Source organism: Chamaea fasciata, unplaced genomic scaffold, assembly GCF_029207755.1.
Source record: "Chamaea fasciata isolate MVZ Bird 193981 ecotype frontalis unplaced genomic scaffold, bChaFas1.0.hap1 SCAF_3, whole genome shotgun sequence".
Lineage (NCBI taxonomy): Eukaryota > Metazoa > Chordata > Aves > Passeriformes > Sylviidae > Chamaea > Chamaea fasciata.
The window spans coordinates 27,170,914-27,196,985 of record NW_027094088.1 but is presented as its reverse complement, the minus strand read 5'-3'; the positions used below and the strand labels follow the sequence as shown (position 1 = coordinate 27,196,985).

The 26,072-nt window shown below is 34.9% G+C and overlaps 1 protein-coding gene across 1 annotated transcript in view; it reads right to left on the bottom strand.

Moving 5' to 3' along the window:
• The window catches only part of DNAH8 (dynein axonemal heavy chain 8), a 126,370-nt gene that overhangs the window by 60,630 nt on the left and 39,668 nt on the right, over positions 1–26,072 (bottom strand). The window contains exons 27-48 of the mRNA XM_066178428.1: positions 24,516–24,642; positions 21,317–21,552; positions 19,015–19,119; positions 17,937–18,050; positions 17,297–17,359; positions 16,280–16,380; positions 15,231–15,368; positions 13,798–14,038; positions 12,614–12,813; positions 11,882–12,035; positions 11,626–11,789; positions 11,378–11,480; positions 10,395–10,499; positions 9,945–10,106; positions 7,899–8,123; positions 6,793–6,965; positions 4,947–5,125; positions 3,205–3,392; positions 2,255–2,341; positions 2,047–2,154; positions 1,152–1,286; positions 379–540 (exon numbers count right to left, since the gene is read on the bottom strand). Of these exons, the coding sequence (XP_066034525.1) occupies positions 379–540; positions 1,152–1,286; positions 2,047–2,154; positions 2,255–2,341; positions 3,205–3,392; positions 4,947–5,125; positions 6,793–6,965; positions 7,899–8,123; positions 9,945–10,106; positions 10,395–10,499; positions 11,378–11,480; positions 11,626–11,789; positions 11,882–12,035; positions 12,614–12,813; positions 13,798–14,038; positions 15,231–15,368; positions 16,280–16,380; positions 17,297–17,359; positions 17,937–18,050; positions 19,015–19,119; positions 21,317–21,552; positions 24,516–24,642 (3,270 nt within the window). The remainder of the gene's footprint in view (positions 1–378; positions 541–1,151; positions 1,287–2,046; positions 2,155–2,254; positions 2,342–3,204; positions 3,393–4,946; positions 5,126–6,792; positions 6,966–7,898; positions 8,124–9,944; positions 10,107–10,394; positions 10,500–11,377; positions 11,481–11,625; positions 11,790–11,881; positions 12,036–12,613; positions 12,814–13,797; positions 14,039–15,230; positions 15,369–16,279; positions 16,381–17,296; positions 17,360–17,936; positions 18,051–19,014; positions 19,120–21,316; positions 21,553–24,515; positions 24,643–26,072) is intronic.

Here is a 26,072-nt window from a genome sequence, read left to right as displayed (position 1 = left end):
GAGTTCTCTACTGAATTTTCTATTTGTCTTTTAATACTAGCATTAGGTTTGCTGTGGAGCTATCAGTCTGCCTATACAAGTATGAATGAACTGAATGGCGCCAAACAGTGGTAGTCCTCCTGGGTGCCAAAATCTTGTAATATGAAGCATATACAGTTCTTCCTCTGAAAGCTGGATAAAGGCTTGTATCAGTCCAGGATGAAGATCTACAGGCACCACAATGCAAGTCCCTTGCATTGGTCTTCCTTAGTATGGTGCACACACAACCTTCAGTTTTTCCCATATTTGATACGCAGGTTCTTGGGTAAGACAGTGGTCAAGCCACTCACAGCACATTGCTCTGACTCCTGACTGTGGATAATAGAAAATAAGTTCTACCTGAACAAGCTTAAGATTCCATGGTGGATGGTTAACCAATCCTGCCTCTTCAACCTGATGAGCTACTGCAGCCTGAAGCTCATCGTAGGTACTGCTGTCCAACTGCAATCCCGGGAAGAGATCATTGATAAGACTGAGAAACAAAGGCTCATCTTCATCTATCTGAAACAAAAAATGTTATTATATGTTTTAAGGATGGTTATCCAAAGAACGTTTTCAAATCGAAATTAGTCTCTGTTATAAAAGAAAAAGCAGCAACACCATACTTTCTAGATATAGATGCTTACAGACAGCTAACAGGAAAAATAGCATTTTGAAAATGTCATCAAGAAGCCATGCAAAAGAGAAATTCAGAATTGAAAGAATTTTCCCACTGAGTAGACACTGGAGTCTATTTATAAAATTGATTTGTAAACCATTTGCAGCATGTATTGGAAAGAACATCCTATCTGGAAAGAAGTCTTTAAAAGTCTGATTTAGTGGATACTCATGATTCAATTTACTTATGGTACAGTGCTCAGTCTGTGCACAAGTCAGGACACTGAAAGTCAGATGCAGAGGCAAGCCACTATTAATCTATTTGAACCTTTGCATAACGAACACTCTTTATAAGTCTAATGAACTCTATGCTGTTTAATGATAACATGAAAGTTAGTATGTTCCAATTTTTAAAGAAAATAATGTTTGAGATTTTTTCTCATCTCAAAAAACCCCATGATATATCTAATAGGCTTGCCTCTACATGGTGCTTAAGCATTAAATTAGATTCTTACCAGCTTAGAAAGATTCATATCTCTTAACCCTCTCATGACAATACTTAATTCGCCTTCATTTGGCCTGGCTCTCTTTTGAGCCCCAAGAGTCCTCAGTACTGAAAGGATATTCCTCAGACCAAAGTCATAATGGACCTAGAGAGTGGAAGAAGGTTTATGTATCAGTAACAAGTTCTCTAGCTTTATTTCATCAATATATCAAGCTTTACTTGCATACTGTATAGTACAGTAGTCCTGCTTGGAAAAGGTAGCTAAAATGGGAATTGTTGCTGTTGTTTAGGAATTGTTCTGTTCAAATAAATGGAGGGTAATAAGGCTGTTTTCAGGAAGATGTGTGTGTGCTATAAGGTTTTTCTTTCCTAATTTAATTTTAATTGATTTCACCTATTATCATGCCATATAGAAAAAATTGTATGGTTCTGAATTGCAGGGTTCTAAAAAAAATAATAGTTCCATTCTAGACCACATCCTTTTTCAACTAAGGCATCTTAGAGCACAGACTTCATATCAAGACAGTGCTACAGGGACATGAACAACTTAAATCAAACTAGACTTTTCTTCTGTGGCTCCCAGTTTCCAATTTCCAACTACTTATCCTAGCCGCAGATAACTCTTTCCTACACTTATCGAAAAATTATATGACTGGGATAATTTTTGTCTGGCTGACATGTTTAGGCAGAGAACCTCATGCACTTGCAGCTAACTAAAAAGCATCATTTTTAACCAAAAAAGGTGCACATACAACTGCATATTCATGAATTAATGTAGCAATTTATTCAGAAATTTTATAGAGGTATTTGTTTAAATTACATTTAAAGTACTTCCATATTTTGTAAAAGGCAAAAAGTAGGTTTTATTATGTAAATACAAATACAAAGGGAATACATAACATTACCTGCTTAGTGAGCTGCTCCTCACAAAGTTTATAAAGAACAAAGAATTTCTTAGCCAAGACCACATTATCAATAAATCCATAACTTGCAAGTTTAACCCTTATAATTATCTGAAATACAAATATTTGTAAAAATTGTATTAGTTTCTCCTGAAGACAGGGCATCAAATTAAAATACATTTTATCAATCCAGTTCAGTCAGGAATTATACCTGTCTATCTGGAACCATCATTGCAACACTTCTAAACTGAACTTTGAGATTTTCTGGTAGTTCTTGACGTCCAGCATATCCCGGATTCTAAATAAGAAAACACAATATGTCATTATTATTTGCAACAGTCAAAATAACCTCCTTTTTATTGTTCAATAGAAATAAATACATGTGCAAATACTTGGAGCAGTTCAGAGTTAGAAGTCTTGCCTATCAATTATTGTAATTTTAATCTCCCATAAAGTAATCTTGGATTGTCATCTGCCTTGGCACTAGGAAACATACACTTTAAAATTTCCTGCCCATGAGATTACAGGAAATAGTGCTATGAGGCCTCAAGAATCCTATGGCAAAAAGACAGCATATTCTGACAGTTAATATTCCAAGAGGTGAAAGAATTTTTACATATCCATGTAGGTACTCATTAGTCAAGGCCTGTGTGCCTGAAAAATATCTTTCTTATATCTCCTTCTTTAAGTGAATGTTCTTTTTCTTTTCCCTCCCTACAGTATCTTTCTCATTAATACTGGTAAAATATTAATACTATTAAGCTACTAATATGTTAATATTATTTAAAACGTTTGTGAATTATTAATGCATTATTAGTAGCATTATTAAAGATATGGTAGTACAGTGTATTAGTGTTTCGGTCCCCTCAGTGAGCACAGAGAATTACGCAAGTTTGGTCAAATTCTTAGTCTGCATGGTGACTAGCAATACAGCAATGAAGGGACATAATTATGAACCCTTTCAATAATATTAAAGTAAAAATGAAGGCATGCCATTAATGAATAATCATTTTATTCATGTATTGTGCACTTCAATCTGATTCTATAGTGACATTATTTTACTATTGAAACAATTTTATTATTGAAAAGTTCTTTTCACCTTGTCACTTAACCTCTATGTAGTATAATTTGTCACTTATTTGAAGTTATTACTACACTCACCATAGTTAGGAAAATTCCAAACTCTGGATTTAAATCTACACAGTCTCCATCAGAAAATATGAACTGCTTTTTTTTTTCTTTTCTTGCTGTTAAAATAATATAGATTTGTTGTGCTGCTACTGACAAGACAGGCAACTCAATTCGATTGAATTCATCAAAACATCCCCAAGATCCAGACTGTGCAAGACCTAAAACAGGGAAAGAAAATAATATTATCTCTTGTCCCTAATGCATATTTGAATATCTGAACTAAATTACTTTTTCTGCAAGTAATTAAATCATATTAGTTTTATTTATTGCCCTGTGGTCAAGGCCTATCTTTCTCCAGTCCAGGTGACTGTTTCCTTATCTGTCTGAATGAATATTAGTTGATTCATACACAATGCTTAAAAGCGAATCAAAGTCTGAAAAAATATTTTGATAATTTGGGGTGTTTGGAAAATATTTTTATAGATCATTCTGTGAACATAGCCTTTTATTGTAGAGCACCATTCAATTATTGTAAAAAGCTGTACTGTTAGTCTAAAAAATTAAAAGTGACTTAGAGCTACAAAACTTTAGTCCTAAATGTCACCAAAAATTGTCACTGTTTTTATTTTACCTTTTGAAGTCCTCATTAAACAAGTTTCTCATGTAATAGTACAGGATATTAACAACATTCAAAGTGTGGATATGTCCATGAAAGAAATAGAGAAACCCATAGAAAGAAAAATAAATTGAAAGAGAAATCTAGAGGTCCTACATTAATAACAAGAAGGTTTTTTGTACAGGATTATTTTCACGGTTGCCTAATTTCTGTTTGGAAAGGTAACATGTATGCAATAGCACCTAAGAGAATTGGTTTTCATTTCACAATGTTTTATAAGAAAGTTTCTAAAGACGTTCTGCCATGAATTTTGTCACTCCAAGATTTTCTAAAATTTTAGTGACTCTCAAATGGGCCATATGTTTATAAACCCGCAGCTTCGGCCACTTTTATGCCTCTTGAGTCCCAATACATACAATACAAACTTGAGTTGACAGAAATCTCGTGAAGTCCCTTACTTAGGCCAGAATAAGTAAGACATACCCATGCAGCAGTACAAGCTCTGTGTTGATCGGTCGCAAAGCAGATTTGCAGATTTTGCTTTTCCATTTAACAACAAACTAGGCATGAATCAGAACTATTCCCCTATAGCAAGGGAAGGCAGCTGCAGACTGGGAAAGAGCACAGGCTGCCGTGTTCACCTCTACTCTGCACTTGTGAAATAGCAGCTGGAGTACCATGTTCACTTTGTGGTTTCCCAGTAGGAGAGAGACATTGATATATTTGCATGAGTGCACCAAGTGACTGCTGTGATGGTCAGTGGCTGGAGGTAGGACATGGCACAGTGGCAGAGACTGAGAGAACAGCATGTGTTGAACCTGAACAGAAAGCAGAGGGAAAAGCCTATTGCTGTTGACAGCTAGATAACAGGAGGCACTGAGAAATTGGAGTCAGGCTTGTTTCAGAGGTGCAGAGGAAGAAGACAATGGACACATGTTTCAATGTGGAAGATTCCAAGCCAGGGGAAGTATAAAAAATATGATAATGACAAGATCAAAATGATAAGATCAAAACAGTTGAGCAGAGGTGTTGCAGAACATCCATCCCTGGAGGTAGTCAAAACCCAACATGAATACAGTACTGCGCACCCTGCTCTTGCCTGCACCTGCCAAATGACCTGTGGAAGGCTCTTCTATCCTACAGGTAGAAAACTTACCTTTGAAAATCCTGCCCAAACCTCTGAAGTCCATTTGATCAGAGCAGTTAAAGACTACCACATATTTTCCCAGAGCCTTTCCCATGTCTTTCGTTGTTTCTGTTTTACCAGTTCCAGCTGGTCCTGCTGGAGCTCCTCCCATGTTCATTCCCAAAGCTTGCGCTAAAGTTATATAGCACCTACAAATATTAATTGACGTTAATCAATTAAATTATATTAAAGATATAAGTGCATATATATAAAATACAGATAAAGTTATGCAATAGATTCTACAGCCCCTGTGTTTAAATGCTACTTCTTCATAAAGCAATTCCACAGATTTCAGTGCAAGAAGTTCAGAGAGGTAAAACTAACAAAATATAGCATTTAAATGTTACTTATAAAAAACCCAATAAATCAAACAAAAAACAAAAGAAACAAACCCTGGTGTTAACAAGCTAAAAAATCAATGCACATACCATAAAGGTATTTCTCATTAACTTTTCTGGCAGCTATAAAGAGCACATTCTGCTGTTGAATTCTGCTATATCACCATATTCTGCAGCATCCTAACCCGTATACATTTAATTATGTTACCTTTGACTAAATCCTCAAGTGTGAAAGAATAAGAATGTATGGATGGCCCCTTTCCCTATTACGAATGAGAAACAGTTACAATTCTAGGAAAAAAAGAATCCTAACCTTTACCCCTTTTTTCTAAAGTCTTAAAAGGTCTAGATTACAGTTTTACTTATATGTGAGCCTTAGTTACAATTTTCATTCATGGCAGTGTATGGAAGGGTAATGCTAAAGGAATTAAGCAGTGGAATATCTTCACTGTCAAATCAACATAGTTTGGACACATTCTAACTGAAGTATTTCTGGTTTTAATCCAAAATTGAACAGCATTTTATAACTAACTGATTCCTCAATTTAGTTTGAATCACTGTAATTTATTACACCCAACTTGCACTGCAGGAACTCTTTTGCTTTCAATACAATATGAAACTCTAAAGAGACAGGAAGGCTTTATCTCTCCTGTTCTACTTCGATCGATTTGGGGGTAGAGTTTAACAACTAACTGAGTAAAAATACTCAGTTGCAGAGGGCAATACAGTTCTCTGCAGAAATCTACTGAACTGACCATATTGTCCCAATAGCAGGTCTACCTCTTCTGGAGAAATAAAGGTATTTAAAAACTCATAGAACCCCACACACCACATAGATATCAAAGTCAATCATTGTAGGCTGGAAGTTGCTTTTATTTCTTGAGGGGATCTTTTTGCAAGTGAAGTATCTCTTGATCTTCTATTTTCTCATTTGGTTAAAAGAGACATCTCAAGAAAGAATAAAATGGAGAAAGATTTAGGACAAGGGAGGTAGCCAAGAAATTCCCAGGAGGAAAAAAGAAATAGATTTTTTTTTTGTTAAACCACATTTGAAACAAAATGACCATTTACTTGCCTGGCTATAGGAAAGTGAGTGCATACAGCTTTTCCTTAGACTTTAAAAGAAGCCACAGAATCTTTAGAGAATCTCTAATTACAAAATTTGAAATATTTGACCGAATCTTCTCTTCAGTATACTGTTAAACTATATGCTACTATATAACCTTAAAACAATGAATTTCTGTTATTAAATGTTCTTTTTAAGATTGGGCAGTGATAAAGGAATCAGTAAATGTACAGATTAGTGAGACTATGTTTTACCTTTTCTAAAAGAATGTATCAACCAAATGTGTAAGAATGTTTACATCATTGACATAGCCCACACAGGACTCAACTCAGATTGTATCTCTTTAAAGATAAATGTTAAATAAACACTGTAGATATTAAAAGTATGCCTTATACATAATTGCTTTTCTAACCTGTCTGTAAGAGGTGTTATAACCAGACGATCAGTGCAACCCAGAAATTCATTTTGGTAAACAAAATCAACATCTGTAATTGCTACGATGACTTGATCATAATCTTCTTTATAGTAGAATCTAGACTGCTTTAACCACTCAAAATCAGTCGGTGTTTTGACGTTCATTTTTACCTTAAAAGAAAGTAAATGTGTTATAACCAAGCATCTACACTTATTGCCTTTACCAACCATGATAAAATGCTTCTTTGTGTGTGAATAATGAGTGATTACTCAGATTAAAATTTCTGTGTAGGTAAACTTAAATACAATAAGTATGACATAACATGTTCAGATGTATGCTCAACTGATATTAAAAAACATCTTGATCGCTTAACCCAGTCATCCCAACATCTGTGTTATCAAAGAAATCTTAAACTGCTTTGGTAGGGCAATCAACTTTCCAAGAGAAATGCAAATAACACACCACTAAATCCACCAAACACATTGCAACAAAGGGCGTGATGACGAAAGGATGTGACAGGCAGAGAAGCAAGCACCATATAATCTAAAAAGCTTCTGGAAATACGTGAGGGACAATGCTGACGGATGCCATTCCTCAAAGAATAAAGGAATGGCAACAATTCAGCACAGACTATAAAGTTCAGCTGTAACATTGCAACTATCTGCTGGTTTTAATAGGTTTTTTGTTTGCTTGTGTTCCATGTGGTCTCCTTAGGAACACATGCCAACTTAGATTCTGTTAAGTCATGGGAAATGATGGTTCAATTACAACACCCTCAGCAGTCTCAGCTTCTTACGTTAGCAAGTAAGAGTAGTACAACTGTTTGTCAAAAGAAGGAAATAGTTTGTTTTGTCTACCAAAAAATACTCCATAGGAAACATGAAAAATTTAAGTATTCTAAGGAAAGTAAACATTTGCAAAAAAAAAAGGTAGTCAACCAAACGAATTATTGTTATTCTAGTTCAAGCAAAATTACAGTGGTGAGATTACGGACATCGTTCACTCACATATGCACACACATGTAACTGCAGCTACCACATATAAGAAAGAGTATTACGATAGAAAATGCATTTGATTGCCAGAAATCAAAATCTATACTTTACCAAATCATCAAAAATATCACGCTGATGCACATGAATAGTAATAAGTGTTTCAAATTTCACTCTCTCAAACTTGGAAAGGTCCTCTGTGGTCTGGCTGATCAATGTATTCAGAATAACCAGAAATCTAGCATTGGTTACATCCATGATTTTTTTGTCGTCCTTAGCATTGCGTAGAGCTTCTTCTCCATCACGTGTCCACAATATTTGAATTCCCAGTAATCCAACCTATATACCAAATGTAATACATGAAAAATATACAAACTAATCACTTGTTGAACTCTACCTGTGCTACAGAAGGCTTAGTTATAATAGGAACAATAAATTATGGTGTAGACAGTTCCAAAATATCACTAGATCTAACATGAATCTATCTCACCAGGACACCATGCCTGAATTAATTGGCTCTGCTGCACAATCTGCTGAGAAAGCATTTAAAAATTTTACAAATGTTTGACACACAGTGAGATACACTCAAACTAAGGACTAGTGTCAGTTTCCCTTCTAATCCTTTAGAGGACTCCAGTAATACATATCTAAACTGGCTCACGGGGCAGAAGACCTTCTGAAAGTTTTCCATTGCCAATTTGTAACTAATTGAAAAACATCAAATTTGTGTGAATTTTTGGCTTGCCTTCTAACATTCCGTCATGCCTGGAGCACAGCCAAGAGCACATTGAACTACAAGTTATTTTGCTTCCAAATAAATTTAGAGAATTATAGGATGTTGTACATGAATTACTGTCTCAGATTGGTTTTGGTTTACAATACCCACAGCAAAAAAAAAACCAAACTGATAAGCACTGTATCCCTTTATCACCCTTATTACTCACATTTTTAGATTCACAAAGCATCAAGCCCTAAAAACTTTACTCAACATCTCATTCTATTTTTCTGGCTCCCTATGCCTATAGTGAGCTCATGGTTACAGACTTTGTGTATTAGAAGATAGCCTGATGATTTTAAATGGTGAGCTATCATAGGCAGAGTATATATATATAAAAAAAATTAGAATGACCAGTTAGTCAAAGGAAAACAAAAAATAAATAAAATAAATATTTGGATGTGACTATTTCATGCTATCTATAACAACAGCTTCTGAGCCAGGTAAAAGGCAGTTTAAAGTTAACATTTAATTCATCACTATTTTGCCCAATTTCTTCTCTATTTAGTAACACAGCTTTTCTTTGTAAAAATTCCTTGGCCAAATCCTTCCAACACAAACAATTTTTTGATCCTAAGAACTTAGCAAGATGTGAGAAAAGATCTTTGCAGGTGGTAGCAAAGCCACATCAAAATGTCTGACATGAAACAAGATAGTCCTTATTTGTTTAAGGTAGTGAAAATTTTCAAAAAAACACTTCTGAGACAATACCCGATAACATCGTAAATAGAGCTTTATGAAAATTCTATTAAATATTTAAATGTATTGATTTTTAAAAGATAGCAACATACTGGCCAGTTTTAATGTCTGCAGAATTTTTATTCAAAATTACAACCAGCACTGTACCAGCCAGCAAATTACAGATTCAGAATGCATAGAGGATGGGAAACAATTAATTTTTAATGAAAGTTATGAATTATCAGGAAAATGGAGGAGTTTCTAGAATCCTTCAACATAGGTTTGTACTAGCCTTGACTGCATTATCATAGTGACAAATATATGAATTATGAGGTAAATCTTGTAAATGATGAGATAAATGATCATAATCATAGCTCTTGCAATCTTAAATTATGAGAGAAATCAACTGCACATGCAATTTTATTTGCAGCTGAAAGGGATTCAAAATCCATTACAGAAAGTATAAGCTCTACATTATATTCTCCAAGAGAACTAAAAAAACTAAATTTAAAGCAGATGGCAAGAAAAATACTATGCTATATACTGGTATCAAAATCAAAATTATTTAGGATTACCTTCTACTGACCAGATCCTTTCTCTTGTTTCCTCTATGATAACTTCCTCATACTGGCAATCCCAAATGCTCTTTACCTTCCACCTACCCCCAGATACAAGCCAGACCACACACACACATATCTTATTCTCACCTGGGCTGGGAATTGATTAAGAAAATTCAGCAGCTGATATCCTGGGTCACTAATTTGGTAAAATGCTGCCCTAATTATGCCATGCAATGACCTCTGCTGCATTTGCAATAAAATCTTCAACCAAATTTCTACTGGACCTTTTGCAAGCACTGGAGTGTCCAACTGCAAAATTAATGAAAGTAAATGTATAAAATAAAACATATTTATCAACCTTCTGTTCAAGAATATGACTTACTACATAGTTACTAAATTTCAATTCATGACAGCTGCAGATTTTACTTCAGTTAATATCCAAACTATTTAATGAAGACATATTCCAGTCTTGTTAGCATCAGTCCTTGAAATACTTATTTTTAATTAACAATAATTCACCCTAATACACCTTGTATGTTCAATAATAAAATTATTTATCTATTAATGTTTCTAGAAAATAAAAAATCAGATAATTACTGAAATTTTTTCTCCTTCTCTTGATATGACGGCCAGTATGCGATCATAATCCTTGGGGTGAAATTCTACTTCATTTATGTTGTCAGATATGGAAGTCAGATGTGGCTGTAAGGATAATTCAGGAGTCATTCAGTGTAAATACTTTGCATTAGCAAACAGAAAAAATCTCTCAAATAAGGTCATCCTGCAAAATTCATCGGAACGTACAGATGAGTTTCTGGTCATCTGTAGGCAGCAATTACAGAAATGGTTGTGTAGAATTTTGTTGTAATTCTTTAGGGGAATGGTTTCTCCCCTTGACCCCCTGGAATTTCCTCCCTTTGACCAATGGAATGACCCTCTATACCTTCCTTGAACCTAATTGGCTGAGTGCCAGAGGTCCTCCCAGAATGGGAGACTAGATAAGACCCCTGTACTTCTCTGTTCTCTCTCTTTCCCTCCTGGAATTTTGAAGAATAAACGCCTGGGACAAAGCTCCTGGGGAAAGGGCCTCTTCTAATATCTTTTATCTCGTCCTTGGTAAAAATTCCCTCTAAAGCCTCCTAATAACTGAGTTAGCTCAAGCCCACGGAAGCGAGCTGGGGGTAATTTTTACAGAATTTTATCTTTATCTACTGTATTTTTAGAGATTCCAGAGATGAACTAGAAGAGATCAACTGGTTTATCTCAATCAGTCCTCAGTAACAATCCAGACTAGCTGGAAGAATTGTGCAATATGCAAAGCAGGACCCTTTTATTAGTTTGATTGGGAAAGAAAGCACCAGCAAATCACTTGATCAAACTGTGTTCTAGTGTTCTGAATTCTGAAGATTGTTTTGAATTACAGGTATCCATTCACATTTTGTTAAAGAATGGAGAGCGAGAGACAACTTTTTTTTTTCAAACAGACTTTATAAAAAGAAAATGTTTGCATGCCATTTTATTAAATGCTTCTCTCTATTCTATTTTTTTAATATAAGTAGAAAAAATAATTAAATTCATACCTGGATTGTATGAGAATCACTTGCTTGTCCAAGAATTTCAACAAGTGCAGGATCAGAAATAAAAAAGAATCTTGGAAACAGCAGTCTTTTCTTCTCTAAATATCTTTAAAATTAAACAAGATTCTTATTAAAATATTTCAGATAGTAATTTTTTCAATATTGAGGTGTAAGTAGGACTGAAATACAATTAATGTTTCATACAAATTATTTACAATATAGTAAAGCAGTAAAAATCAAATAATTCATACCCTGTAAGTGATTTCTGACATACTTCCAACTGTTCATGTAAATAAGGGAGAAGTTGCTCCATAGTATCATCTCCAACACAGCAGGCAACTACATTTGGGGTTTCATGCGCTCGTTGCATTATTTTTACCCATGATTTGTCAATATTCTGAAAACGTTTTGCTTCCTATATATAGGAAAACCAAAGCATAATCTGTTAAAAATTATTGTGTGGAAAGCTTTCAGTACACAATATTAGGCAAGCATTGTAAAGTTTACCTGGGGTAACTCTTTTGCAATATCTCCCGCTACAAAAACAGCTTCAAGATAAATCCAGAGGTTCTGCACAACCAGCCATTCTTCAATTATGTGTGAAGAGTTGCTTAGTTTATGAACCCAGCTCTGAATTTGCTTTTTAAATGCCGTGTTGTATCTAAAAGTGGAGAGGCGAATAAACGATTTAATTCTAAATAAAGCTATTATGAAAAATAATACTTACAATGGTGAAAAAACCCCCAAACCCAGAACAAACTAACTCGTTTCACTTAGAACAAGAAAATCACTATGGAAAGATTTTAACAGCTTTGTTACATTCAAGTATATTGAGACGAAAGTTGTCTCAACTGAATTTGCTTTTTAAATGCCGTGTTGTATCTAAAAGTGGAGAGGCGAATAAACGATTTAATTCTAAATAAAGCTATTATGAAAAATAATACTTACAATGGTGAAAAAACCCCCAAACCCAGAACAAACTAACTCGTTTCACTTAGAACAAGAAAATCACTATGGAAAGATTTTAACAGCTTTGTTACATTCAAGTATATTGAGACGAAAGTTGTCTCAACTGAATGTGCATGGAAGTCTTTCTCTTAAGGATGTTTTTCATTACGCCTTGTAATATTTTGTTTCATTAAAAAAATAATTCAAATTTACTGCTAATTTAGCTAATAATAGTAATGTTACTATCACAGTGTATTTCTAAAAATGCCATACATGAACCATGCCAAGTACCTATTGGACAGTAGAGAATCCAGAACCATTAAACTGTCCTCCATCAATATCATAATTTCTGCTGATTCAATTCCCTTTAACAGTAACTCTCCTCTTGCTTTGAACGGTGCAAAGCTCAGATTTTGGCCTCCCCAGGTTTCAGCTACTTGAGACAGTTTGGCTTCTATATCCTTTTCCTTCATAGCAGATATGCATATATCCTGCAAAGAAAGAACTACTTTTTAGACTCTCCAATATTATGAAATTAATTTCCTAATACTGCACATCCAGTCATGGAATATTTTAAAATGCAGATGTCACACTACAAATGTTATTCACTCAAATTATTTGTATGGATAACTGAAAAAAAGCACTTTTGGAAACGGATAGATATATATTTTCTGTGGCTTCACCATTTTTTATTTCTGTGTGAAAAGATTTTTGCATCATCATTTCTACAAGGCTGAGCAGGGGTAATGACTAGACTCATCATCAGATGAACTCTGACTCTTACCACATTTCAGTTTATAGAATCACAGAATCTAAGAATAGTTTAAGTTGTAAAGGTCAAGTCCAACATTCTATTCAAATCAGAGCTTAATTCAAAATTAAGCAGATCACTTTGGAATGATTCCATATAAATCAAGTATACATATGATAGGTTTCTGCATATGTATTTACCATATGAAACATGGAAATTCCACTGAGTTTTCACAAGTTATAGGGGGTGGTTTTTTTGAAGTTGTGCAGTTCAAAAGAAGCCATAATAATCTAGAAAAAGTCTTAATATTAAATATTATTAAGTATGAAGTCGTCATCTAAAATTTCTGATTTATCTACAAAACTATAAAGCAACAACAAAGGTAAAAAATATAGGTGACCATGACCATTTTAAGTTTTGTCTGAGGATTTTTTTGTGCTTAGAAAGAGCTAAAAAAATAATAAAAAATAACGGCAGGAGGAATGTGAAGAGATTATCTAAAAATAAGGGTCTAGAGATTTCAGTTGCTACCTCTATACTTGCTCACATAGATAAGAGCTTCTAATTAGAACACAGATTGTTTTAAAACCGGCGTGGTCTGATTGAGAGTCAAGGACTTTCATGAAGTTATTATTTTTAAAGAGAGTAACTGTTTTATAGGCAATCACATCAGTTTTGCTGAGGATGTAAAATGAATAAGGAGGGGGAAAACATGTGTACCTACCTCAATATCTTCTTTATTTTCAAGAACTGGTGCTTCCATGATGTTTCGAAGGCAAAAGGTCTCAGATTCTACATCAAATGGATGTCCTGTTGTTTCAGAAATACGATCCCAGTGTCTTTGCTTCATTGCTTTGTCAGACATCATTTCCAGCAAAGAACAACACTCAATAAAATCCTCAATCCTTTTCTTGAGATCTGAAAATGCTTCCCAGTGGTGGAGGCCTTTAGGTAGTCTACGGCACCTGCAGTTAAATTAAAGTGATACTGTAGTAAATGCCCCTTCTGTCAAAATAGAATTGTTTAAACAAGACTTTAAACTGGAAGATGTGAAGCGGATTGTATTAAGGCCAACATTTTCTATGTCAGCTAGCCTACCTGTTTAGGAAAAACTAATACAAATGCCCTACTTGAAAATCATAATGTTTAATAGTCTCAAACACCCTGCAAATAAAGATAATAAAAAATACTCTAGTTTCTGTTAAAACACAGTTATGTCCTGCTTATCATTAGAAACTCTTTACTGGAAAAGAAAAAACAAAGAAAAAATTTAGTTAAATTTCACATATGAAATCCTTGTACAAATATAATATTTACTTCAATTTAATACATGTGGAACTTAATAACATATCAATTTGGAGACAGACATGAAAGTCATATAAATATGACTGCCTCCTCCACTTCAGGTTAGTTGTTCTGAAACCATTCACTAATGAAAACTATATACTTCTAATGTGCAAAAATTCTGAGAACAGTTATATAATTATCCATCTCTTTGATCACACTTTTAAAGAGCCAGCACACCAAGAACCGAACAGGTGACCTAACATAGGAATGCCCTATTGCAAATGGTAAACTATATCCTTATCAGGAAAAACAATAAATCCTTGGTTTTTCATCCTTTATCACTTACTTCTCTTCCTCCCACTGATATGATTTCATGTTCCCAGTTATCAGGAACAATACAGCAGCATGTGTGTGGCTTAGAACTATGTTAATGCTGGGTGGTTGTCAGTATGTTCATGTTGGTTAGCTCCCCACTTGACGTCAAACTGGATGTTTAACACCTGCCTGCCTTTCTTTGAGGGAGAATTTTCTGCCCATTATTCTCGTATGCAAAACTTAAAAATCAATGGGCTAATCATCCCAGTTGAAGAACTTAGTTTTTTCAAATAAAATTTCAGTCCTCCTACCTTTCAGTTGGTTTAGCTAATGAGACCAGCACTTCAACTGATCATATGCCCTTCAGTTTTCAAAGCTAGAGGCAAAAGGCTGCTTAACTAGAAGTATGGTGTTATTTCATTCCTTCTTGAATAATCTTACTGTTTACAATAAAACTTATTCATGGAGGTTTTGATAAATATATCAATGGCTTTGCTGAGCTCGTCTAAATCTTAATGCATTTAACATCTGTTGCTATTCATACGTTAAACATACCTGCCTTGAAAATCCGTAAGTTCAGTAGTTATTTTTTCAATATCTATCTCTGTCCAAAGTATGTCATAGTAACCATGAATAGTGCTTATTACAGTATCATATAATCCATACAATTTCTGAAGCAAGCCTAACTCCTTCCTGGGAAGAAAGAAGCAGTTATGCCAATAATTTCAATCAACTCTCTGGATATCTCAAAACATTTAAATACATGATATATGAAATAATAATACAAAAAATAGATGTAGACAATTAGGCTATGTTTCTTAATGTAGAAAAGAATACTTCATCAAAAAGAATCCACAGAAAGAGCAGATGGTTGGTGCTATGGATCTAACATCCACAATAAACAAATTTGGAGGAAGTGTTGTTTTTGCCTAGTTCTCCAAAGCCCCCATTAGTCCAAAAGAAACTTAGGTTATATACCCTGAGTTGGCTCTGCAGTGCAAAGCAGAGCCTGGCAGGTGGAAAAGAACTGTCAATTTACTTAGAAGCACTCTTTGAATCTGAACTAAAACTCTAATTTAAAACCAGTGTGAAACAGTGAGATCCTCCTCTGGTGTGAAGTATCATCAAACTATTGAAATGGCTGGTGCAAAAACTTAAGAATCCAATCATCATTTTTACAGCTGAACAAAAAACTCAGACTTTCAAAAGAGCTGTAGTCAAATTCTTCTTATATCATGATAGAACGACCTTTCTTTACATTTTCTTCTTCACTTTTTATCATATCTTAATATATAAATATATCTTTTTATTTCTATTTATGTCTAGAACAGGGCATATTGCTCCTTTACATAGTATTTATACACAGAAAAATCATCTGGTAGCATTCTATTATAATAATAAATAAATAAATACTGGTTTTTAAAATTAAAAATTCATTAGCACTTTAAAAGTTTTATTAATCTATCTATTTATTTAGTTAGTTATTTATTTTATTCAAGGCAATGGAAAACTTGTATGTTGTAATATTTCTGCCTTTGATGTAAGCCTAAGACCTGCTAACATACTTAATAACAGACTTAAGGCAGCCATATTTCCACAGTTACCTGACTTTATGCAAGATGTCATACTCTGTGACAGGCAATCCAAACAACCGTTCACCAGACGAGTACATGATAAACTTTCTCCACAGCTCATCAAAGTTAGCCTGATGAAATTGTGTTTCATACAGACCAAATGAAAATATAAGTTGATAGGCTTTAACTTAAAACTGTCTAAAAATAAATCATTAAGCAGTTTCAAACTTTTATTAAGTCTATCAGAAGCATATGTAGAATATCTGAAAATATTTTTGATCTAAACAAATATATAGCTTGAAGAAAAACACCAGAGTGTCAAATAACACAATAAATTTAAAGTATAACTGTGGTCCAAAGGATACAGTCCCCATAGAAAAATGGAAATAAAATGATTTTCACAACTAATGTCCAAAAGTACAGAGCATTCTTTTGGCAAAATAAGAAACACAGCAAATTTAACCAGAATTATTCAATTTCCAGTATGTATTAGATGAATTAGAAGGATTAAGCACATTCTGTTAGTCCCTCAGTGCTATTCACAAACTCAGAATTTACTTTATGCAACCTATACAATATGTTAGACTGACAAAAGTACTATTCAAGTTACTATAACTTGCAGAAAAAAGGAAGGATTAAAACTAGAGAAAATACTGCTCCTGGACCTGTGAAATAAGGTTCGTAACATGTAAATAAGTTGAAAGACAATTATCTAATGAAAAAAAGTGATCTTTAGAAGATTAGAAGTTTGGCTCATAACTGCTTTGTAACCTGGCTTCTTTTCAGTCATTGTCCAGGTGTCATGATTGACTCCACCCTTTTCTACTGCTTCTATCTAAACTGATAATTTCGGCTCACAAAACATGAAGAGTGAAGAAAGTCTACCGATCAATTAATCCTTCTACATTAAGGAAAACACTGCATGAGAGAAACTATAGGTAATATAATATTATAAGGAGCATCCAAATTATAATTTTCTAAATTTATTATGATAAGCAAGAGCAGATTTAATTCATTAGTTGCAAATTCAACAGTTTACTTTCTTACCTGAAAGATCTGCAGCCTCTTACTGGCTTCCTGAGGTGGAATGTTTGGAACCATAGGCCCCTCCTTTCAAAACAAGCAGTTAAAAAAATGGAATATTAATTCTCAAAATGACTGAAGGCCACTCTATATTTATGGATAATTATAGAATACATATTTTTTTTATTCAAACTCCAAGCAAGTTATGTAGCTTGGTAATTTAATACTTACAGTGGTAAATCTAGGAAGAGGTAACTTTTATGGAATTGAGAATTCCTTACCTTAATTAAACTTAATAAGATCAGACTCTAACTTTTCATACTTCCTTCTTTTGCTGAAAATAACAAAACCCAGACAGTGGTCCTTTTTAATGCTGATGTGTGTGCAAAGATGCCACAACACATGCTATAGTTTCTAAATGAATTTGTAATTTATAATTACAATTTCATCACAAGTTGTATCACCAGTGCTTCTTTTCTTTCTTTATAAAGCTGTGTGCACTGGTCATTCTTCATACTGAAAAGTTTGACCTACAGCAACGACTGTTTAGCAGTCATCAAACATCGGTAGCTGAGCAGAATAAATTCTGGCACCTAACTCCTGCAAACCAAAAACATTGAAACACTGATTACAAGTCTTCCCTGCCACTACTAAACACATTTACCATTTCATATGCTGTTTCAAACTGTGATATATCCTCCTTAAAAACTGCAACTGCCTCTAGCAATTCGCTCTTCAATTTGGGCTGAACTTCAACCAACTCATCTTGAACTGCAATCTGACATGGAAAAGATTAAAATAACAGTTATTTCTTTAAGAATCGGGAACAGATATTTGAGTTAGATATAAAAGAAAATTATGAATAAAACATCTCAAATTTTTGAAGCTTAATACATTTTTTCCCGTTATGGTGCTATATGTTCAATTTTTGAGAGGAAAGGTGGGGAAAAAACCAAACCACTTCAACCAGAAACTGTAACAAAATCTCACACTGGCCTTTAAAGGAATGTGTTTCATTACGAGGGGGTGATGGAACAAGATCCTTTTCTCTTTCTTTCCTCGCTCCAAAAAACCTCAAACCCCAAGCTAATAGAGTCATCTTCCTCACACAGGGCTCAGCCTTCTCTTTAAATTTTTTTTTTCTCTGATCAAAATTTTGAGAAAAATAACCAAAAGCTGCACAAATATGTAGAACATACTCTTGAGTCCTTTCCTGAGTGATTAATCTGTGGAACAGGATGTAACTTAATCGATTCAACAAAATATCTACGTATTTCCATCTAACCGCCTTCATTACATAAAATACTCAATAAACTAGGAGTTTTTGAGGAATAGAAGGCTGTCCTAAATAGTAAAGATGAATGTACAACCATCACTTAGGGGTAAGGGCACTGGCAGAGTATGCATTTCTTAGAAAAATGTAACTTAAGGGTAATAAGCTCCCTGATTGGACAAGAATGACACAAAAACTGGAAATGAAGGAGAGCAGAAAGAGGATTTTCTTGCAGAGCATTTTGTACATATATCTAAAAGCTACAATAATATTTAAATATCAAAGTTATCTATAAAAATGAAATTAGAAAATGAACATACTAATAGAAGATACAGACAGTTCTGCACAAGTGATGTCAAGAGTGAGAAGTCAGAGAGGATGGTCTCACACTCATTTTTAACCTGAAGAAACTCACGTGTTTTCCACAAATGGAAAATAATATAACTTTATATAAACTTTATATACTTACAGCTTGAGTTTTTAATTTACTAAAAGCATATCTCATTGTGTCAACACCATCTGATTCCTCTTTTGTAATTTCCACTTTAAATGCATTTAAAATGCTGTAGGCTTCCTAGATGGAAAAAAACCCCCAAAAAACCCAACAACTTAGGAATATATTACTAGTTCATTTGAGGAAACATAGAGCAAAATTGTAAAAAACATTTCAAAGAAAATCAAATAAAATTTCTTATATTTCAGGCATAACCGGTGGTTTGGTTGTTTTGTTTTTGTTGTGTTGTTTTTGTTTTTTTAAATAAGGATGAGGAATGAAGAACTAAGGAACAACAGCAAAAACTATTTCTTCAAGACGTCTTGGATGAAATACTAGGAAAACATATACAAACACCATAGATTTAATATCGGAAAATATAAATTTTTATCATGTCAATGGTATTTTATTCCAATTATCTACATTCGACCTGAATGCAGACTTTGATGAAATTTCCCTAACTCTGTACAACTGTGCACACGAAGTTACACATCTTTAAATATTTTGCCATGTCATTTATAAAACCTTTTTTGCTAAGTTTGCCGAACTCTCAAATATATGCATACGTATCTGTAATAGAATGAACCTTTCTTATTGTTTGCTCTCATTCACAATTTGTTTACATATATTCTGCTTTATAATCCTCCTCCTGCACACATTGCATTATTTCAAAATAAGTTCATTTTCATATTTTATTCATCATTTGCTGGACTCACTCCAATATGTCCAAGTCTGTCTTGTAAGGGGAAGCCCAGCACTGGACAGCACTCCAGATAAATCTCATATCCCAGAGCAGAGGGAATCATGTCCCTCAATCTGCTGGGAATACAGGTTGTAAAAGTCCCAGAAGACCCTTAAATCTCTTCATTGCAAAGGCACTTTTCTGGTTTATGTTCACTTTGGGGTACTTTCAAAAAAAGAGCTTAGTTCTTGTACTGCAAAGCTGATTTTTTTTTACCTAGCCTGCACTGGTATCTAGGGTTATTCATCTCCTAGAGAAAAGGGATCTAAGGGTGACTTGTTAAGATGACTAGCCCTACTGACATTGACAGAACTCATTATTTTAACCTAGAAAGGATGTAAATGTTCATGAGATATGTGAAATAGAATTATTTTGGGAAAGATCATTATCTTAAATGTTTATATCAAAGTGGCAGAATAATAATAATAATAATAATAATAATAATAATAATAATAATAATAATAAACAAAAATATTAATTCTTCATCTTTTTAATACCCTTTATTTATTTACAAAGTTTACATTGTTTACTACACGTGTCAAACCTAGCAAGTAGACAGTGTTGAACTCAGTTCCTCTTGCTTGCTTTATTTAACAGCTAATTGTATGATCATCATATCCTGCAAACAGACTAATAACATGTAGTAGATGTGAATATTACTTTAAATGTTTAAATTATTGTTCAGGTTCTTCTGTTTGGTTAAGACTAAGACTTTCTAACATACTTGATTCACACTTAAGAAGGCAGCTGTATTTCCACAGTTTACCTCTACACCATTTAAGCACAGATCTCATTGTTTCCTTACAAACCACTGAACAAATTGCTAAGACAAAACCCACATCCTTCCCATTAAACTAGTGACAACAATTATAGAAACTCCCTTCAAGTGTCAGATCAGTCTTCAAAAATTAAAATCACACTATACAGCAAAAAATTTCTTCTTCAAAAGGTGGATGAAAATAAAAAGCTAATTTGTTCTATTAAGCTGACTGCTTCAGAGAGAGATAGTAAATACCAAGTACTTATAATGAGCTTGTTTTAGTTTCTTTCAGCTTCTTTCTTGTAGAAAAAACTAAAAGAATGTTGCCAGTCTTTGACAGAATACCACGATGTGTGGTTCCATGAATATTCTCTGGCTAACCCCATCTTTCAAGGGGTTAGATGGTCACGATGTTTGATTATACACACAGAAAGAGAATTATGGCTATGCAAAAGGCAGCATAGTGCTCGCTTGTCTTGTGTTCTCAGCTTCTTATTTCTGCATGTTGCCTCCTAGATTGTTTCTATATTATAATTTGAGAAATTTTTTTCCTGTTTTGCATTAATACAGAATATATCAAATTATCCAATTAATAATTTATAATATAAAAGACCAAAAATAATATTTTGTTTCCAATCTTCAGCCTAGTTCCTTCAACACAGTGAACTAATAGTTAGAGTTCAAATTTTATCTTATCTTGTGACACTTATAATATTTGTTATTATTAATAATAATAACAATATTTTTACAATATAACAAATTAAAAGTCATCTTACTTCAATAGGTCCCATAGAGAAATCTATATCTGATCTCTTTTCTTGAATGGCAGATAAAGCTTCCATTGCTAATCTGACATCATCTAAGTCAGTCAGAGGTCGAGACAATTTGTTTACATGATCATTTATGAACGACATCACATCTAGCAATTTCTTTTTATATTCCTCATTTAAATAACGACAGAGGACCATCTTCCAGGAATTGGCTTCAATTGTTAAAGATTTTTTCAGTGGTTCTGGTTTTAAAAAACAATAAAATAAAAAAATTACTCAATTCATATATTATTTTTTTCTTTAAAAAGCCCACATCATCACAAATGGCTCCTTAAGAGCAATTAGGAAACAGAAGACAAGTCATTCTATTAAAGCATTTTAAAAGTTTCAAAACAATTTCAACTATAATTAAATATATTTCTGTTGTTTTATTGTATACTATGGTATCTGTAAAAATTGGTAAGCTTACCTAGTGGAGCACATAGGGAATATGAATAAAGAATAAAATGACTAGTTATTAATGTGGATTTTCAGAGAATAGCTTTGATATACATTAACCAAATGTATAAAGATCAGTGATATTTGAATGCTTTATAGTCATTGAGGAAATGGCATCTTGGGATTTCAAAATTGGGACTTGAAATAGTTCACAGTTAAAACTGTAGGGTGACACATCATGTTATATGCAGTTAATATATAAACACAAACCAACACTGAAGAGCCAGAAGAGTCAAGAATTTGAATTTATTTTCAGAAAAAAAAAATAGGATTTTCTTAGGCATCATTTTGTACTCTGGTAAAGAAAGCAAAACATTCTAACAGCATAAAACATTTCTGCTCACAAAACAACTTTCATAGCAGATACAGATTCTCCTTTAATTATGTGTCTATTAACATTAAAGAGAAGATTCCTGAAGCCCAGGGGTAATTCAAGAAAATTACCACACCCTGACAGAAGTTAAAATCTGTGAGTCACAATAAATCAGTTCCCAAACATAAACTGAGTCCAAGACAGTAGCCACTGTCCCAGATCATAAAAGACATTTAATGTCTTTGTTCTCTAACCTAGAGGACTTGGGTCCCTTTGATGCAGGGGTCACAGGTGAGGGAGTACTTTGACCATCAACAAAATCCATATTCTTTTGGATACATTCTTTCTCACTACTCTTGATGACATAATAATATATAGAGTTTTCTAGAGTGGTCTCATTAAGAAGAAACTGCACCCAGGGACTGGATGAGGATGTGCAGTCAGCAGTCTGATATTTTTGCTTATTCACTGAAAGAAATAGGTTTAACACATCACCAAGATCCTGAAATGAACTCCAGTCTTCAAAGCAGGCAGCTTTGAAGAAAGACAAATTTTACAGATTATTTCTTAGTCTAATGAAACAAATCTGGCAGAAGAACAGCATTGCTCATTAGAAATGCAGGCACACTGATATTTGCAAGAGGACACATTTTCTACTTGTTGCTAGATACCAATGAGAGAGTTGGTCCAGAGATGTGTTGGCCTTGCAATAACCTTTGTGGTGAAAGGGATAACTGCCATTGGAATCCTAATCACAATCAGCTGTGGCACAAATGCCATAGAACAAACCCGTTAATTCAGAACATAATGTTCTGAGAGTTACAGATACTAAGCACGTGAATGGCTAAGTAGTCATGTCTCCTCCTGAAACAAACATTGAAAGTGAAGAAAACATTAATGCTGTTAAGTGCTAGTCTTTCACCAGTACCAATGAAGGTGCCTTATGCTTCCAATGTTCTTTATAATCGTTGGCTTACCTGGTGTCAGACAGGAGTACTAAGGATGACCAAACCAATGTCAATACACATTCATTAACTCTTTGGCAAGCCTCCATAACAACTTCACAGTTATGACAGAGTTATGTGTACACATTTACAAATGGAGAAGGCAAGGGGAATGGAGGAATTTTTAAAGTCAGATTTCTTAGAAGGGTCTGACTAAGCCCTGGCTGACAGACAGTGAAGTCTCTTCAGTGATTTCTATTAATATTGAAATATGTCTAGATATATTTCAATATATACATTCATATTTACAAGAATAAACCTCTCATAGCATACAGCTGCATAAACGTATTGTGATGGATGAGAAGCTGGCTCACAAGTTGGACACAAAGGGTCACAGTGAATGAGGTGACACCAGACTGGGAACTTGCAAATAGAGGGGTTCTGCAAGGCTCCATTTTAGACCTTGTGCTCTTCAACACCATAAATGACTCAGACAGAGAACTGGAAGGAATACTAAGGAAGTTCACAGACTAGGTGGAGCTGTTAACTCCCTCGAAGTCAGAGAGGCCCTGCAGAGAGACCTCAACAAGTCAGAGGGCTGGGCAAACACCAACCATATGTAGTTCAGCGAGGGAAAGTGCTGGATTCTGCACCTGGAATGGGGCAATCCTGGGCGTAGGGACAGACTGGAGAATGAGATGCTGGAAAGCAGTGGCACAGAAAGGAACCTGGGGGTCCTGGTTGATAGCAAGTTGAATATGAGTCAGCAGTGCCCTGGCAGCCAGGAGGGCCAAGCACATCCTGGGATGCATCAGATGCAACATCACTAGCCAGGCAAGGCAGGGGAGTTGAGCTCTGCTCTGCACTGGGGCAGCCTCACCTCGAGACCTGTGAGCAATTTTGGTCACTACAAAATAAGAAAGATACTAAAAAATTAGAGATGGTACAAAGGAGGGCAATGAAGATGATGAAGGGCCTTGAGGGGAAGCCATATGAAGAGCAGCCAAGGTCACTTGGTCTTTTCAGCCTGGAGAAGAGAAGACTGAGGGGAGACCTCACTGCAGTTACACCTTCTTTGTGAAGGGAAGAGGAGAGGCAGGCACTGGTCTGTTCTCTGTGGTGACCAGTGACAGGACCCAGGGGAATGGCCTGAACTTGTGTCAGGGGAAGGTTAGGCTGGATATTACGAAAAGGTTCTTCACCCAGAGGGGGGTTGGGTGCTGGAACAGGCTCCCCAGGGAAGTGGTCACAGCACCAAGTATGACAGAGTTCAAGAAGTGTTTGGACAATATTATCAGGCACATGATGTGACTATTGGGGGTGTCCTGTGCAGATCCAGGAGTAGGAATTTGATGATCCTTGTGGATCCCTTTCAACTATGCATCTTCTGTGATTCTGTGACTATTTTACTCATTATCTTACTGTACATAGTAAGATAAGAAAGTCATACCTGTATGCAATTCAAGTGGACCAAGAAGAATAACAGGTCTTAAATTTTTCAGCTCTTGCTCAAACGTATCATAGTGAATTATTTCTTCTTTAATTTCAGACACAGTGGGATCAGTAGCAAAAAATTCCTGTGTGTAGTTTAAAACATCAATCAACAAATGCCCTTTTCCATAATTTTGGTAAAACATTTTGTAACTGTTATTCAGTAATTACTGAAAATGTGTACCATTATTATACTTGTTTTCAGCCTTCTGTAGCCTTGCCAGCACAGTAAAACGAATGTTTATAAATTTCTCTGTCACTAAAACACAACCTTGTTGGGAAATTCCACTCAAATTTAACAGAGAAAGAAATAACCAAGACATGTTAAGGACCTACTTGTTTTGTGAAAACAGGTGACAAAACAGAGATCAAATACATGCCCACACTTACAGAAAGACTACCTCATAAGTCAAATTATGTGTGAAATGATCTCAATAAAATACATTTTCTAAGTTTCTAAGTAGTTCTCTGAACAGAACTCAAAGGTAGAAATGTTTTGTTTTTCTGAAAAGCTGCATTTAAGAAATATTACTTAAGACATGTATTGATTATGCTTACACTGCTTGGGCAAGTAATAAATGCTGAAAGCTTTATCCCACTTCTACTCTTCTGTCCAAGAGTACCCAGACAAGCAGTGGAAGGATTGGCATTGTGGAAAAGGAAGTATGTAGAAATTAAACATGTCTGTATAAAATTTAACTGTCTTATTATAGAAGCTTTCACTGTAGCACTGTCCCATTCCTCAGTAGAACTAGACCAAGTTAGTAACAATAAATTGATTAGACTTAAAATTTTAATTTGACTAACAGGAAATGTTCAGGCCTGCTTATGAATTGGTGGGGTTTTAACTCCCATAAACCCATCTTGAATTCCACTATTTCATGGTCACCGCAGCCAGACTGCCCTTGAGCTTCACCTTTCTCACCAGCTCCTCCTTGTTGGTGAGAGCAAGGTAGAATATAGCGCCCCTTCTCATTCACTCTTCAATTACTTGGTCAAAGAAGTATCATCAGCACATCCCAGGAACCTTCGGGACTGCTTATGCCCTGCTCTGCTGTTCCTCCAGCAGATATCAGAATGGTTGAAGTCCCTCATGAGGACGAGGGTTTGCAAATGTGAGGCTGCTCCTTCCTGTCTACAGGAAGTCTCATCAGCTTGGACTTCCTGGTCAGGCAGCCTGTAGCAGGATAATGTCACCTGTCCCTGCCCTCCTTTTAATCCTGACCTGGTCCTCCTTGCCTAACCTTCCTAAAGAGCCTGTGTCCCTCCATTGCAACACACAACTCAGAGATGCCATCCCACCATGTTCCTGTGTTACCAGTAGCCTTGCAGGCATGTGCATGTCTCTAATTCATGTTAACTCCCCATGCTACCTGTGCTTGCATAGAGACACGCCTCACATCACACTGGCTTGGTTTCTTGCAGCCAAAAATCCAGAGTTACACAAACAAAGCAATTACCAGGTTTTCAGTATCTAGAATGGCACAGAAGCAGGTGAAGGCAAACCAAAACACCA